This window comes from Alosa pseudoharengus, unplaced genomic scaffold (genome assembly GCF_046254945.1).
Source record: "Alosa pseudoharengus isolate Yale_2024_CS ecotype anadromous, Long Island Sound unplaced genomic scaffold, YU_APseudo_1.1 YU_APseudo_1.1_scf_9, whole genome shotgun sequence".
In the NCBI taxonomy this organism is placed as follows: domain Eukaryota; kingdom Metazoa; phylum Chordata; class Actinopteri; order Clupeiformes; family Clupeidae; genus Alosa; species Alosa pseudoharengus.
In genome coordinates, this window is record NW_027468881.1 from 16,152,306 (window position 1) to 16,168,667 (window position 16,362).

The 16,362-nt window shown below is 41.6% G+C and overlaps 1 protein-coding gene across 1 annotated transcript; it reads right to left on the minus strand.

Annotated features, from left to right (window-relative positions):
* Positions 1–1,710: 1,710 nt before the first annotated feature.
* LOC143114267 (translocating chain-associated membrane protein 1-like 1) lies at positions 1,711–15,026 on the minus strand. The gene is made up of 11 exons (XM_076275787.1): positions 14,691–15,026; positions 13,900–13,960; positions 13,651–13,769; positions 11,476–11,592; positions 10,732–10,790; positions 9,630–9,714; positions 9,316–9,386; positions 9,013–9,117; positions 7,454–7,597; positions 5,511–5,671; positions 1,711–5,111 (listed from the first exon to the last, which is right to left on the minus strand). Exons 1-11 carry the CDS (start codon positions 14,808–14,810, stop codon positions 5,038–5,040), a joined length of 1,116 nt encoding a protein of 371 aa, XP_076131902.1. The 5' UTR covers positions 14,811–15,026; the 3' UTR covers positions 1,711–5,037.
* Positions 15,027–16,362: the final 1,336 nt, after the last annotated feature.

Genomic DNA, 16,362 nt, shown 5'->3' on the forward strand with positions numbered 1-16,362 from the left:
AAAACAATATATTTCAACATATAGGCAAGCATCTACATAAAAAAAAACAGTGCATATGCAAAGCACGAAAAGAACTTAAGTTAAAAAAATCAGTATACCAGCTCGGATGCCTGTGAAAGCTTTGGTGCAATTCTTACACATTTTCTTTAGAATATACACACTGTGAATGATGTCGCTCAAATGGTGTCATTTCCACATATTTAGTTTGGACTTCATCTGCAAAAAGGATGATCTACAGGGAAAAAGAACCATTCCAACCATCTGCATCCAGAAGTTGTTTTCTTTCATTCTGCGTTTCTTTGCATGTTCAGGTTTCACAGATGACAGAGCATGAAAAATATTAATTCACACTTCTGTTGTCAAAATGGACACACAAACTTCATGGAGAAAAACTTTTAACAAGTCCATTTGTCCTTTTCTTTCTTATCTATGCCCTTCCCCACCCCAAAACAGTGACAAACCAAAACTTAGCTTTGCATGGACTCCACAACACGCACGCACGGCGCACGCACACACCTTATTAGCCACATGACAAAAACAACAAATAGACAAAAAAGACAAGTAGAATGAATGCAGTCCCGTTTGAGTTCATTTGGCTTTTCTACCTGGCAGTGACATTCTGCTTTTGTCTTCTCCCATCACAGACCAACATGACATGTCAAAACATGGCAACTGTCTCTTTCACTTCCATGTGTAGTCCTAGACTTTCACAGCATTGTAAAATCAATGTTTTTTCTGCTTTTTGGACCCACACATGCATGGTAGCAATCTTTCACACATGGTATAAAAATAAAGTTGAAGTCTGTAAGGCGGCAAAACAAATAAACAAACATATTTGTGTGCTAAATAAATGTTGAATTCTTTACAGTTATTTTGAGCTCTATAAAAATAGCTTTCCAAAAAATCTGACAAAGGATTCAGAACAGTGTCTCAATATATTTTTCTATACATTTTTTCACTTCTCTTTTCCTCTCAAAACATCAGACAACAACATGTTAAAAAACAAACAAAGTGCCTTTAGCTGCTCCTTCCCTCCTAAGACTTGCCATGTTTACCTCCCAGGGGCAGTATTTTACTGTGACCTCTACTGTACTGTCTTCTGTTGGTGAAGAGGACACCTCAACAACAGAAGGTCAATACGTTCTTCATAAACTTTGCCATCATTCCAAATCTGACCACATGGGTTGAGTGATCATATAGGAATTGAATAGCATTTCCCAGAAGCACCTTCCCTTGTCCCCAGGTACAGCGACAACGACTGTGTGTGTGTGTGTGTGTGTGTGTGTGTGTGTGTGTGTGTGTGTGTGTGTGTGTGTGTGTGTGTGTGTGTGTGTGTGTGTGTGTGTGTGTGTGTGTGTGTGTGTGTGTGTGTGTGTGTGTGTGTGTCTGTCTGTCTGTCTGTCTGTCTGTCTGTCTGTCTGTCTGTCTGTCTGTCTGTCTGTCTGTCTGTCTGTCTGTCTGTCTGTCTGTCTGTCTGTCTGTCTGTCTGTCTGTCTGTCTGTCTGTCTGTCTGTCTGTCTGTCTGTCTGTCTGTCTGTCTGTCTGTCTGTCTGTCTGTCTGTCTGTCTGTCTGTCTGTCTGTCTGTCTGTCTGTCTGTCTGTCTGTCTGTCTGTCTGTCTGTCTGTCTGTCTGTCTGTCTGTCTGTCTGTCTGTCTGTCTGTCTGTCTGTCTGTCTGTCTGTCTGTCTGTCTGTCTGTCTGTCTGTCTGTCTGTCTGTCTGTCTGTCTGTCTGTCTGTCTGTCTGTCTGTCTGTCTGTCTGTCTGTCTGTCTGTCTGTCTGTCTGTCTGTCTGTCTGTCTACAAAATAAAGACAGGCAATCATCTCCTCAGCCTCTTTCTTTCGGTTTACCCTCGGCATTTTTCTGTTCAACCATATGGGGTTGGATTTAGTTTTTGCAGTATAAAAAGCATTAGATAAAGAACTTAACATCTGTCTCTGATCGGATGAGTGCTGGAGTCAGGGACAGGTGCAGGAGGGATGGATATCTGATGGCAATGTCAAAATCACTGGCAAGGAACAGTGGCACTACTTTACAACTTTTGGCAAGAAAATGGTCATGCAACATTGCATTCTGACAGAGGGCGATTGTGTGTGTTCATGTGTTCATGTGTGTGTGTGTGGTTTGTTTCTCTGTGTGTTGATGTGTATATGTATTTGATGTTCAAAAGAGGGCGCCTCAGCTGTCCCTCTATCGATATTTAGTGAAGTGACTGGAAATCAAAAGCACTTCAAACAAAAAACAAAACAACAAAAACAGAACATTCCAGTTCTTTTGCAGTCCACTGCCCCATTGGTATGGGTTTCTCACAGACATATCCAACTGGTTCATGCACAGGCCACCACATGCAAACACACATGTGCATGTGCGCACACACACACACGTGCGCACGCCTACACACACACACACGCACACACACACACACACACACTCGTACAAATATACAGATATATACCAAGTGCACAACAGCCAAAAATTAAAAAAATAAACGGGACGAACAAAATGACCTTGAGGTCAGTGCTCCATAAGCCATCATACACAACAAGGCAACATACATATTAAAAAATAAACTCAGTGTGGTCAGAACACAACAGAATAGAATAGAACTATTTTAAGGACACTTGAAGAAGGATTGTATCATTTGAAGTAGCCGCTTCACCTAGCAATGCCCGTACCAGTGTTAAAAGAACAAGACAAAGACACAAACTCAGACTAAAGTACTATAGGGGGAGGGTACAAAAATAAAACGAAAACCACAAACCCCTCCAATGATTAAGAAAAGGCCACACACACCTTGTGCTGCAGCAGATACTCCAAACTAATAAGATTAACTTCTGTCCGAGAACAAGAGAGAAGATGAAAAAAAAGTTTTGAGAAGATTAAAAGAACGCTTTTCTGTCACTTAAGCATCTCAAAAAAGGTCCAGTTTGCTTCACTTCAAACACAAAGTCTTGCTCGTCAGGTAAAAACAAAAACACCGTCATAAAGGCTTTTACATCTCTCCTTAAATTAAGTGTTCTGAATATGTATACTTAATTAAGTAATAAATATTACAAGATACGGTACTTCAGGTACATGCTATTACAGGTTAGGCCTAGTAACCTTAAGCTCAAGTACTTTTGGAAACGATGTGTACTTATTTTAAGGTACTTATTCAATAAAACGCAAGAATTTGAATACTTACTTGAATACAGAGAGAGTGACCCATGTTGATCTGCCTGCTTCTGCATGCATTCAGTCTCAACTCTCAGTACACCAAGACTGGACCAGTAATACAGTAGCTGACTGGCTTCAACTATAACTAACCTTCTGCCCTGACTCCTGAGACACCGGAGGAGACACGTAATGCTTCCCTCAGCCTCTTGTTTTTCAACATCTTCCTACCTCAGGAGCAGTTGCTGAGCCAGGCGGGTATTTCGTTGTTTAGTGATGTACCTGGGTAAATTTCCTGGGTAAGTAACCTTCGATTAGGAGGTTTACCTCTTACTCTAGAGTTAACTCACCCAGGTTTGTCACTAAACCATTTACAATTGGACTACACCACAGGTTAGAGATTGGGAAACATACTGTACTCTACAAACACTGTTACCCTGTTTACTTTCTACGCCCAGCCACCGGAAGGATTGAGCCGGTCAAAACGCCACACATCCTGTGGAGCAGACGTCCCATTTTCTGACCCCCAACCAAATCCACCCTTGCTCAATCGCTTGTGTATCTAAGAACACGAGATGCCAGACATTTCCTGCCCACCACAATTCCCCAACACATAATGTACATGATGTTTAAATACAATCTCTTTAAAAAGAAATTTTAAAAGACTGCCGGCCTTCCGAGTTGCACACAGACCAAAATGGCCGGTGTTCTTATCTCTACCATTTCACAAACGGGTGAAACGAGGGTCATTTCACTTTCACCGACTGGAGTGTTTTTTATGCTTGCTCTGGGGTGTTTTCTGACTAGTTCTTAATAATAGCATAGGAGACAGCACACAATGTTTGTGTTGTTTACCATAAGAGCCATGCTTTTCAAACATCCTAATGAGATTCACATAAAGCTAAGGCTTGATCTGAGGAAAACACAGATACACAGCCTACTCATTCAGACATAATCTCCCTGATCCATGAATCTGCATACGTGAAGTCACAGGCAATAAAAGACTGCATATTCCAACAAACAACAACCCGACTCTGAAAGGACAGCATCCTTTGTTACCTTTTCAGCTATCGCTTAGGTGCTATTCATTTTTCTTACACAACATACTCAAAAGGCAAAGCAGCAGGACACTAAACTGTTAAACAACTACAGCAAAAACAAAATAAAAATGAAAATAAGCAGGAAAAAGGACACTTTTTTTACCCCCAAACCACCTCTCTCCAATCGTGCACATGTTTGGTGACGGGCACAGTGACGGATGCGGAGTGGTGTATATCAGCTGTAGGCTGCAGGGCGTTGCCAGTCCTTTTCTGTCATTTTTTTTCTCTGCGATGCTTTCAGTGTTTCTCAAGTCTAGCAGCCTTGAGGAGAGAGAGGTCTGCAGCTACTGACCGAGAAGAGAGATGGACGCCTCTAACACCACCCCACCCTCCCAGAGGATGACCTCAACCAAAACCTAAGCAACAGTTTGAAGTGTTTTGAAGGAATGCGGTTGGTCCTTCAAATCCATCCTACACACAGTGCTTATATTTTTAATACATCCTCCAAAACCCTTCCTGTTCACAATTTTAAAACTGCCATGAGACTGGCAGCTGGTGGATTTGCAAAAAGAAAATCAGCTGCTGAACACCAAGACTTTTTTTCCCCAGCCTAAGAATACGTAAGAAAATAAACTCATAGTGCATTCTGAAGAAAAGATTACAAAAAAAGAAGTGTACGAGTAGACCCACACTTGAACTTTCTCACGATGATTAAGGTTTTCGTCTGTGTGGTGAAGTGTTTTTTTTGTCATGACAGACAGTAGGACTACCTTGCTTTTATAAGGAAAAGTTAGAATGTCACGAGGACAGGACCCTCCTCCTCCATTTAACTGTCTTTGCTTCTCTACGATGCTTTTGATTTTCTCGCTCTGGGCGATGTCTTGTCGTCTGGCTTCATCACTCCGTTTGCAGAACCTCCTAAGAAGGACAAATGACAGCAGGAAAAACGTAAAAACCTAACATTGTACAAATGAACATGGTTTAGATTGAAGAATAATACAATAGTTCACATCAATCTTTTTACAGCAGCTCATTGGAATACTGTCAAGACTAATTAAGATAACGTATGTTTATCACATGCATTTATTTGTTCGTTATTTAGTTTCTTTCTGCGACACCAGACACGTACATATAGTGTCCAGATCATGTAGATAACTGTGCACGTGTGAGTGAGCATGAGGCAGGAATTCACATTTCCTATTTCTTAAATTTTAACAAGCAGAAACATTAACCAGAATAGCAAATTAACATTGTGCTATAGAAACACTGACAGAAAACTTTGTGACGAAGCCACCCCCACCCCATGAACCCCCTCACCTCGAGACGAGTCCTTCTTGGAGGGCTTCATCTTTGGGCTGACGGCCTTCTTCTTGATGGCCTGGGTCTGGCTTTGCTCCCGCCACTTCTTCAGCTGGAAGTTGATGAATTTCCACATCATCCAGGCCTGGGTCAGGCAGATGGCCGAAAGGCAGGTCATCCTGAAGGTCACAGGGAGACACGGGGGGCTAAGCGGAGGAGTGGGCACTGCCAGTGGGCTTAAGTTCACTCTAAGGTTAAACCCAAAGCCAGTATCGCTACAACCACTCTGGTTCACCATCTCATCCTTATTTTTGGAATATATTTGGAAGCCCAGGCAGGTTGGTTTGTGTGTGTGTGTGTGTGTGTGTATATATATATATATATATATATATATACACATACATATATATATACACATACATATATATATATATATATATATATATATACACACACACACACACACACCTGTATTTGCATTTGTTTTAGCATTTGCATCATATGAATTTTACATACAAATTATTTTAAACGTACAAAAAGATAAATGTGTGGCATACTTTAGTCAAGCGTCTCCACTCTTCTCAGGAAGTCAAGAAAGTACTGAGAAACAAAGACCTTTTATAGAATATAGGGCATTTTTTACAAGTGCCCTAACTGAGTGTTTTCATGTACCACAGTGCTTAAAAAGTACTGAACATAAAAGACGGTCATAGCACAGCTATTACCATCAGTGCCAAGCCAGATCTCAGTTCAACTTTGTGACAGTGAAGCACTTTTATGTCTTGGGCCCTGAAACTAACTAAGACGATTAAGGCATCCTTTTCCCAACCTTGGGGTCACCTGAAAAATCAAATGGTGCCGCCTGAGATACTGGGTATCTTACAATTGACCAGTAGGTTATATTAAAATATACATACATTAAATAAAAACTATTTAAAAAACCCATATAATCAGATCCTTCATTACAATCTGGCTACATAAAAATAAACGCAGATAGCCCGCATGAGATGCTTGACGTAATCATGCTTGATCAACGTTCCAAACAAAGTAGCAAAGCAACCACACGCACAAAGATAGCCAAACAAATTAGCTTGCTAGGACATTTGGGGAAAAATTAAAGTACCACTCTCGACTGGGTGTTACAACAGAGATTATGTGAATGATTGGGGTCGCCAACGTTTTGTGACATCAAAATAGGGTCACCTGCCAAAAAAGGTTGGGAACCCCTGGACTAAAGCAAAGACATGAATACAAAACAATAAAGTCGTCCATGGTGCCATGCTCTAGCCAGACTAAAACATGCCTTCATCCCCAGCAGATTAAATGGGCGAGGGAGCCCGTCAAGAGGATTGTACACACATCAGTGGACGAGATATGGGGGATGGAGGTGGGGGTAGACACAAACTTTCGTCTTTCTGAGACAAACTATCTTCTTGTGAGATGGGATCAGGCTGAGGACCCTTCTGTTGCTGTTTCCTCTGAGTTATCCTGAAGCACTTCCTGCCTAGCCTCGTGATGATATACCCTCATGTCACAGAGCAACAGGCTCTGGCTCCTCCTGGGTCACTGAAAATAGCACTAGTATGCTGAGAACCCAGGAAACCCAAGTAAATATGTGAAAAGACTGAAGAATACATTTTGTAGTTGTACCAATCACTATCGACACATCTTGGAAAAATGCTTGTTAAATAAATCCCAGAACTTCAAACCTGTAGCCAATACAGAATCATGTTTTCAACAAGTAATGGCAGCCAATTACATGGGAAAGGTATCGAAAGATTAATATCTTCCCATACCGTTTTTTTATCAGATGGGCTCTAACTAACCAAGTTTACAAGTAAACAAGAGGCACTGTCTAGAAGAATTCCGCCTTGAGACTGTAATCTGAGAAAGTTAACTGTGGAGAATCTGACGTGTGTGCAGCTAGAATGGGAAGGCCAAGGGTTCACACTCGAACTTGCCTGACAGTTAGCACGTTGAAGTTGCCCTGGGCCAGGGAGAAGCCCTGGTTGTCGGTGCGCGAGAGCCCGAAGCCGAAGGTGAGTACGGAGAGAGTGAGGGTTAGAAGCCGTGCGATCACGAACAGCAAAGCCCACAGGGTGAACCTGAAGGGAAGAAAAGAATCAAAATTACATACAACCCTGCAATATAATAATAACAACATACTGCTATCAATTAACTGTATCTTAAGCAAGAACAGATGATTAAACAACAGCGTGTATGTTTGTATGTGCAACTACAGAATACCACTTTTACTCACATTAGAATCACCCTACAGTCCTACTACTACTACTACTACTACTACAACATACAGATGATAATCAACTATAGTTTGCACAAGTGTGGCTTGTTGACAAGTTGATATATATGTATACACAATGGCTATCAGCTGCAGAATACAGCTTTTACCCACATTAAGATTTTGGGAACATATTTCTCCCACTTTCAAGCAGTTACACCAGCTCCCTGTCCACTTCTGTATTCAGTATAAAGCCTTCCTGCCCCTTTTCAAGTCTGCTTGTGATCTCACTTCTGTCTGTCTAGACTCTCACACCCCCAAGTCTCCAGACAGCCGTCAGCTCACTGTCCCTCTTTCCACACTTGACACCACTGGCCGTGACAGGGCTTTCAGCGTAGCAGGCCCAAGGCTAGGGAATACCCTGGCCCAAAAACTTGAAAGGTGTGATGTGGAATGCAAAATGGAGTGGGAGGGAGTACACTCAATTTATATTATGTGGGAAAGTGGTTTTGCACACATGCTTTGACGTGTTGATGGAGAGGTCTCAGGTAGCAGGAATATGGTCTCATGTCCAAATGACATCAACAGCAACACAAAGTCCTTGACACCAGATACTACTCAACTGGTAGAAGATGGTCCTGTCACTACCAAGTAGATATTACATCCACATTGTCTACAACCATGTTCCGCTTATTACCAGTTACTACAACCATACATAGTCTCCAGTTTCAAAATGTATCTCAATAGCAATCCTTCACTGCAAGTAAGTAAGTATTTCTTTCTTTCTCTGTCTGGTAGGTTCCAACATTCTAGCCTCTGTGAAAGACACTGGCTTTGCAATAGTATCATTTTGTTTGTGCAGCATTTTTGACTTGCTAGATCATGCTGTTCTGCATTTCAATATGTTTGAACTTTGCCCTTCATTTACAAATATACCTCCATCCACTCACCACTGGAGCAACCGCAAATATATTTTCATTAAATCACACACACACACACAATGTTGGGAAGTACCTCAGGTAATCGTAAACCAGTCCCAAAATGAGCTATAATCTACACCACAGTAGGGTTGATTCCATGACCGTCACTTCGGAATCAAGAGTAAGTACAACGTCCACACAAATGGCCAACAAAAAGCTGTTTTTATACTAGAGAGCTCAAATCTACATGTTCGACACAGAGCATTTTTCATCTGTTGACTTATTCTGCTGTCACAAATTCTTAAATTACTGTGATGGTTACAGTTTAACAGTCCTCGGTACCCACAGCATCCACACCTACCCTTTCTGTTTGTTCTCGTCACTGAAGTAGAAGAGGCGTGAGGCGTGGAACAGCAACTCCACCAGGTAGTGCGGCACCAGCAGGACTAGGCCCAAACGGTGGAGACTGACGGGAAGAGGGAGACAGGAAATGACATCAGAGAACGCAAGGTGTCAAAACAAAGGTTAGTCTACCAACAGCTGCCAAAAAAATTGAATGCATGTCTACACACAAAGTTATGTTTGGTGAACCTGTTTTTGTCATCGTAGAATATTAATGAAGGGAGAGATTATATTTTGAGACGTAGCGTGTTGATATACTCACTTTAAGACGTAGGCACCTGTGATGTGGAAGATGTAAAGGCAGATGTAGTACAACTGGCGTGGGATGTCTTCCTAAATAAAAACAAACAGATTTGTGAATTCACAGTTCTGTTAAATTAGCAAACTAAAATAAAAAAAAAACATATGTTTCAATGTAGCAACATTCAAATAACAAAAAAGATCTCTAGTTATTTAATTTATTGGGGTCTAGTCTTAAGGTACTGGATATGGTTTGGTATTACCAAAGTATAACATGCAACAATAAACAACAAAAATACAACTCAAATGTAAAAGTAATGCTACAGAATTCCTTACTTTTCTGACTTTTTGAAAGTACAACTCCGGAAGGGCATGGAACCAGTAGGCAATCTGACAGATATAGAAGAACTTCACCTGAAATCTGTCCAAGGAATCATTAAAACATACATTAAAACAAGAAAATGTAGTTCTTTTACTGTAAATAATGTCTTCAACTTGCTTTGATGATATATGGACTTCTCTGTGGCATCTCTGTAAATACCAATTTGCACCCTGAGGCCCCGCTATTGCCCTGTTTAGCTTTATCGTTCTGTCCAGGAGCTTGATCCTTTTCATCAGTTCTCGACGAACTGGTTTCCCCATAGCACTAAAAGCACACCCAATGCATTGCAAATTGACAAAAAGGGGAATTCCTACATTGTGCTACTTTGATTATTTCCAATAACACATAAAATAAATGTCACATAATCCTAGCACTCAACTTGAGGTTCAGTGAACTTGAACTTCATGTTTAATGTCCAAACACAAAGAGAGAGCAGTGTTTCCCATACATTGATTTATTTGTGGCGGCCCACCACAATATCAACATTATCCATCACACAATGATTTTCCAGGTTGTACTAAATTGTGCTTAAATCTGGTTAGCATCATAACCACGCTGTGCTAATTTGTTAAAAACTGTTGTATTCAAGTTAATTCTGCAAACCAACCACCACAAATGGAATTATATTCTGTGGGAAACACTGGAGGACTAAAAACATAATGGGCAGCTATATGGTCAGAGAATACAACAATAAACTAGCGATAAGACAGAACTGAGGGAGGCATAATGTCTGCCAGAGGGACACTGCACTCTTGGTGAATGTCTTGAAAAAGCCGCAGATTTCGTTCATATTATTCAAGACATACGATATAAACTGTAGTGGTAGATACAGAGGTATGTTCATGGCCACTGCATAAAGTTTCACAAATGCACAGGCAGAAATGGGAGCACAGGCACCAATGCACATGCGCATGTACAGACACACCACACACACGCGTGCTCAACACACAAATATTCCCACACAATCTCACAAAGTGTGTGTGTGTGTGTGTGTGTGTGTGTGTGTATGTGTATGTGTGTGTGTCTGGGTCTGGTGTCACATGACTCAGCACTTACGCCATGTGAGTGTGAGGATAGCCTTCCCACAGGAAGGTGGGGTTGGTCACAAACTCCTCCTGGGAGGGCAAAAAAAAAAGATAGAAACAACATATACATGCAGGTTCAGAGTTACTGCTGTGCTCCAGTGAGGAAATCTCAAAACACATAGTCAGCATTTGGCTGTAGCTTTCATCCAAACTATTTCCAGCATATTGAGGGTATAAATTGCTATCTGTACTCCCTAGGTTTTGAACCAATGACCTTGGGGAATTTTTAAATCATATTTATCTGGTTTACCTACTACAGCTTGCCACATTTGCACATATAATGTTTAACCCTCACCAAAATGTTCTATCATTATGCTCAAAACAAAAAGCAGTGTGTCTTACACATCTGACTACAGAGAGATAATGTAAGACGCATGCCATAGCATAATGTAAATGGTATGTTGGTTTTGAAAGCACAACACACCAACCATCACACATTTAATATGGTAAACCTCGCCTAAGGATTTCTCAACGAAGCTTTGGGGATTCACAGAGCTTAGCGTTTTAGGTCATTCTCTGTTCCAACATGCATCACAGAACTATAATGCCTAACTGAAGAACTATAATGCCTAACTGAAGTGTATTCCTAAGCAAGATGAGCAAACACAATGGATCCCCAGTTACAGGATTTGTGGACATTTCAGCAGCCAACTGAAGGCAGTACTGCCATCATGGTAGCACTTGTATGAGGGTTTATAGGTGGACGCCCCCTTACCGCGGTCAGGATGCTGCATCCCCACACAAAGGAGAACAGGTAGAAGGCAGCCAGCTGTCCAGACTCATTAAACTTGCTGTGCTTGGTCTTGGACAAGTGTAGCCGCCGATTGATTTTCTGCAAAGCACACAAAGTAAAAACAGCTCAAGCCACAGATCTGAACCGCTGTTTAATGGTTGGCAGAGATTCAAAGATTCAACATCTTAAGCATAACACAACAATACTTCAACCTGAAGCACCAAGGCAACTGAATGACAGTGGTGATCTGTCACAGCGAAATATAAACATAATTTGTATATATAAATATAGCTGCAAGCAGCAATGCGGGGGCCTAGCAGAGCGCTATAGCAGGAATGGCGTTGCCATGGCATGAGCAAGCACTTACAGCAAGAGGCCAAATTACACCAATGTCTTTGTGCGTTCTCACAATCAGCTACCATGTCCCTCTACCAAGTTTGGACTTCATACACCAAAGTGTTGCTGAGATGTGAGCTCACTTTCTTTATTACAGCACACCTAGAGGCCAAATGAGACCACTTTCCTTCATGTCTTCACAATCAGCTAATATGTCCCTGTACCAAGTTTGGACTTCATACACCGAAGTGTTGCTGAGATACGAGCTCACTTCCTGTATTACAGCGCCCCCTATAGAGGCCAAATGATGCCAATTTCCTGCTGTGTCCTCACAATCAGATACGAAATCCCTGTACCCAGTTTGGACTTCATATATTAAAGCGTCTCCGAGATGTTAGCCCACTTCCTGTTTTGCGGCTTAATGGCCATATTTGATTGGCTGCCATGGGCCAATAAAGTGGAATTTGAAAAATTTGACAAGTATCGTTTGTGCGGCTCGGTCTGAAGATCATCTCCGCCAAGTTCCCTGAAAATCAAATGAAATTTGTGACCGCTGAAACTTTCCGTAGAGTTTGGACCAAATCCAATATGGCGGAAAGTGACGGGATAGGGGTCAATGAACTCGGGATGGTCTAAGGATTCAGACGCTACCTCAATTGTGAAAATCAGACAAAAGAGTCAAGGATCACGCGCATGAACGCATGTCCAGCATTAAACTGGTGGTGGCGCTAGTGTGTTCAATGTATATGCATGAAAATTGGTGTGAGTGATTGGGACAGTGTCCTGACTAATGGTATCGAGTTTTGTTATGTTAACTCAAAGCGTAACCCAAGTTCTGTAAATTGGTGAAAGGGATCATTGGACAGTGCTGAATCAGTGTGGCGAATTTCATAACTTTAGACCCAGCGGTTCAATTTTCGGCCAGATTTTGACCTGTTGGTGGCGCTAGACGGCTGGGTTTAGAGGTCCATAAATGAGTGTGAGTGGTCAGTGGAGTGTCCCGAAACTTTCTGCCAAAAAATCTGAACTTTTTAGCCAGGCGTTCTATGGGCTGCCATAGACTCCAATGGCAGATATATAATAATAATAATAATAGGAAAAGCTAGTAACTCAATGGGTGCCTTCGCAGCTTCGCTGCTTGGCCCCCAATAATAGGAAAAACTAGTAACTCAATGGGTGCCTTCGCAGCTTCGCTGCTAGGCCCCCAAATATATGAAAAGGACCATCTCTCACGGCTCTTATCAGATGCATTCTTTATATGAAAGACAACACAACACCCCACCACCACCAGAGACGTAAAGGAATGTAGAGTAACATTTGCACAATGACAACAACCTCACAGTGGCCAGAAACCATGTTACTCAATCTCTGATTTGTTGCACCATGCTAAATCACTCTGCTTGCTGGGCAGCACTAACTAGAGAGCAGAGATAGCATTTAGCCTGGATTACAAAAGAGCAGGGGATGAGCTCTAAAAAGCAAAAAAGGGGTGTTAAAAACTGATATGGAAGGATGTTGAAGGGACAGACACGTCGTGAGCTCTTCTGCTCTGACTAAAATGGTAAGGTTTTGTTCTGTAGGCCGAACAGGAAATTAAAAGCCCCAAAATTACATCGATTTTTGACTCATCTTGCAGCCAGGAAAAGAAATGTCTGGCTGGTCTTATTCACACAAAATACATACAAATGTGTGTTTTCTCTCTCTCTCTCTCTCTCTGGGTAACTTTCATGACTGGTATTGATTGTCTGTAATTTAGCTAAGATGGACCATAGACCCCACACAATTCTGCTCTGCTTTAGTTCAGAATGATGGTTCACTTACATCAAGCACATACTCCTGAATCAGGGCATGAAGTATGACAGCAATAAGAAGGTAGAAAAACACAGTAGCAATGTCTTTGGGTCCATACTGATAAAGCACCAAAGGCTCAGGCCGGTCATCTGCAGGTAAAAACATACATTTTCAGTCAACACAAAACTATATTTACTACAGGTTTCACTTTAAGTTAATTCAATGAAAACAGGTGCCGGCTGGAGAACTTACAGTCAATTGAAAGTAAAGAGTACTCACCAAGAGTTTGAGTGACATTGTACTGGACTGTTATAAACATGATTGCAAACTTTGCCGTCACCTGCAAAATAACATTAATGTGATCAATGACTCGACGATTTATCCCTTCCCCTCCTCGTACACCTGCATATAATTTAGGGCCTCCACCTTACTACGCTGCTAGGTTCCTCATCTCAGCATAACCTCTTCGCATCGACACTTCAGATAGCCACCGTTGGCTAGAAAACTCAGGTCATATTAATCACTGGCCAAGACATGATAAAAGAATGGCGGGGAGATCTAACGAGCTAACTGGCTAAGAGACGTTTCCGTTATTGTATAGTGGTTTCACCTCCACAATTAACCTTAAAGTGGTTAATTGGTAGGCCTAAGCTACTAGCTAACTCCTCTCACACCAACACAGCTAGAGCTACCCCTCAAAGTAAAAATGAGTCAGAAATGATGGCAGGTTCTAAGCAGCTAACGATGAGCTCAGTCAGAAGTTATGCCAACTAGATTGTTGTAAGCATTCAATTAGAAGACCTACAAATTACTATTAAAAGTGTTATTAATGGACATGATATAACCAGTGTAATGTTGGTTGGTGGCACTAGGATGAAAGCAAAAGCTAACATTAACCTTACAGCTAGGTGTAATGTTATGTGAGGCTAGCTGCTTGAAAACAGGCCTGCGTTTCCTGACAGAGCTGTCGGACCTGCAGGGGGTATCGCTTCAAAACAGTGCACTGCTGTCAAACAACACTGTTCCTGCTCAGGTAGAACTAGCTGCTTTGGGTGTTTATTGTTCCATACCTCAAACATCAGACCAAGCAGAATGATCATCGCCACACATGAAACCATATCCGCGTGATTCTGGATAACAAACTCGTGGCTCAACACCGGCGGACTCTTGTTCTTCTTTCGGAAACCCATGGCTGAAACGGTTAGCACTGCTACCTTCAAGTATCAGTGTCTCGTTGCACCCGCGGGTCTTGTTGTATACGACCTCCGTTTACTACCCTAAAGATGACTGTGATATCCCGATCAGGAATAAACCATAACACACATTCACACAGGCTATCCAACAATACTCACTGTATCCTCCCAGTTCCTACCTAACAGGCTGACTGGAGTAGGAGGAACAAGCGGTTTGAAGCACGGGAAATTCCGCGCCCCCAGTGGATTGAGTCGCGTATGATCACAATATTGTAGCCTATGCTACAAAGAATATACATGAAAACAATATCTTTAATTTATGGAGCAAAATATATCTTTAATTTATGGAGCAAAATATATGGGAGAACTGCATCGAATTTTCGAACACTAGGCTATATTTGTATAACATATAGCTCTCTTTTTCAGACTGTGACTTTAATTTGATTCAGAATAAACTCAACTAGCCTATATAGGCCCTACTGTAATAATTTAATGTAAGCCTATTTAAATTGGGTCTTGTAGGCCTATGCGACCCTTGAATGGATGGGGTGGGGGGTAAATATGACAAACTTCAGTTTCCAGAGCGGTCACCCATGGCCCGCCCATTGACGTAGGCTTCGATACAACCGCCCACATTAACATTTCAAAGTTCAAACATGACTGACAATAAATTCCACCGAAACGGTTATCTAATCTAATGTTGAACTCCACTCTGTTCCGTTGTACACTGGCTAATGTAGGCTAATTCTTAACGTAAAGATAAACAAAAAAATCTGCCATGCAAAAAATTTTCATTTGCGGGGTGTAGGCTACCGGGCAGGGGCATCTGATTCTGCAGGTTATGGTCTGATCGTGAATGGTAAATTGAACACGACGGCCAACTGGACACAGAGGGGGAAGAAGCCAAGATGCCTAAAAGGCTAGTAGCCACATTTGAATGCACCATAATGCCTGTGACTGCTGATGGTTAAGGCATGGCAAAATAGATATAGGCTAGGCCTAGGCAAGTCATCTGAATGTCTGATGTCCCTCCGTCCTTGACATCTCATTGTGTGGATCATGGATCTAACATATTAATGGACCTGCTTACGGTTTTACATCTTAAGATGACTGCTATGTTAACAATAAATGAATAAATAAAAAACAGCTGTGAGGCTAGTGCCAGGACCAAAGTCTTGAAGTTTCAGGTGATCCATTCAGAACGCTTGTCTTTTTGTCCTGTAGAGGTCAGTATTGTGTCTTTCAATAAATCTTGTGCTGAAGTGAACAGTCATAGTAGGCCAAAAAGCCTTACTACTACATTGGTGTTAAGCGCAGTCATTGTAGATTAACCTTACAGCTCGTTGCAGCCTATTCAGTAGGCCTATGCAGCAAGGTTAAACACATTGAATGATAGCCAATACTACTTATAGTCAGATGGATGCAGTTTTAAGATGGCATTGTAGTTTTTGTGAAATATGTAGTGATATAACAATGCTGCATCATGTCCACATAGAAACAAACATGGGATCAATCTTCCTTTGTTTTACTCTGGCCAGTTAATGGAGAT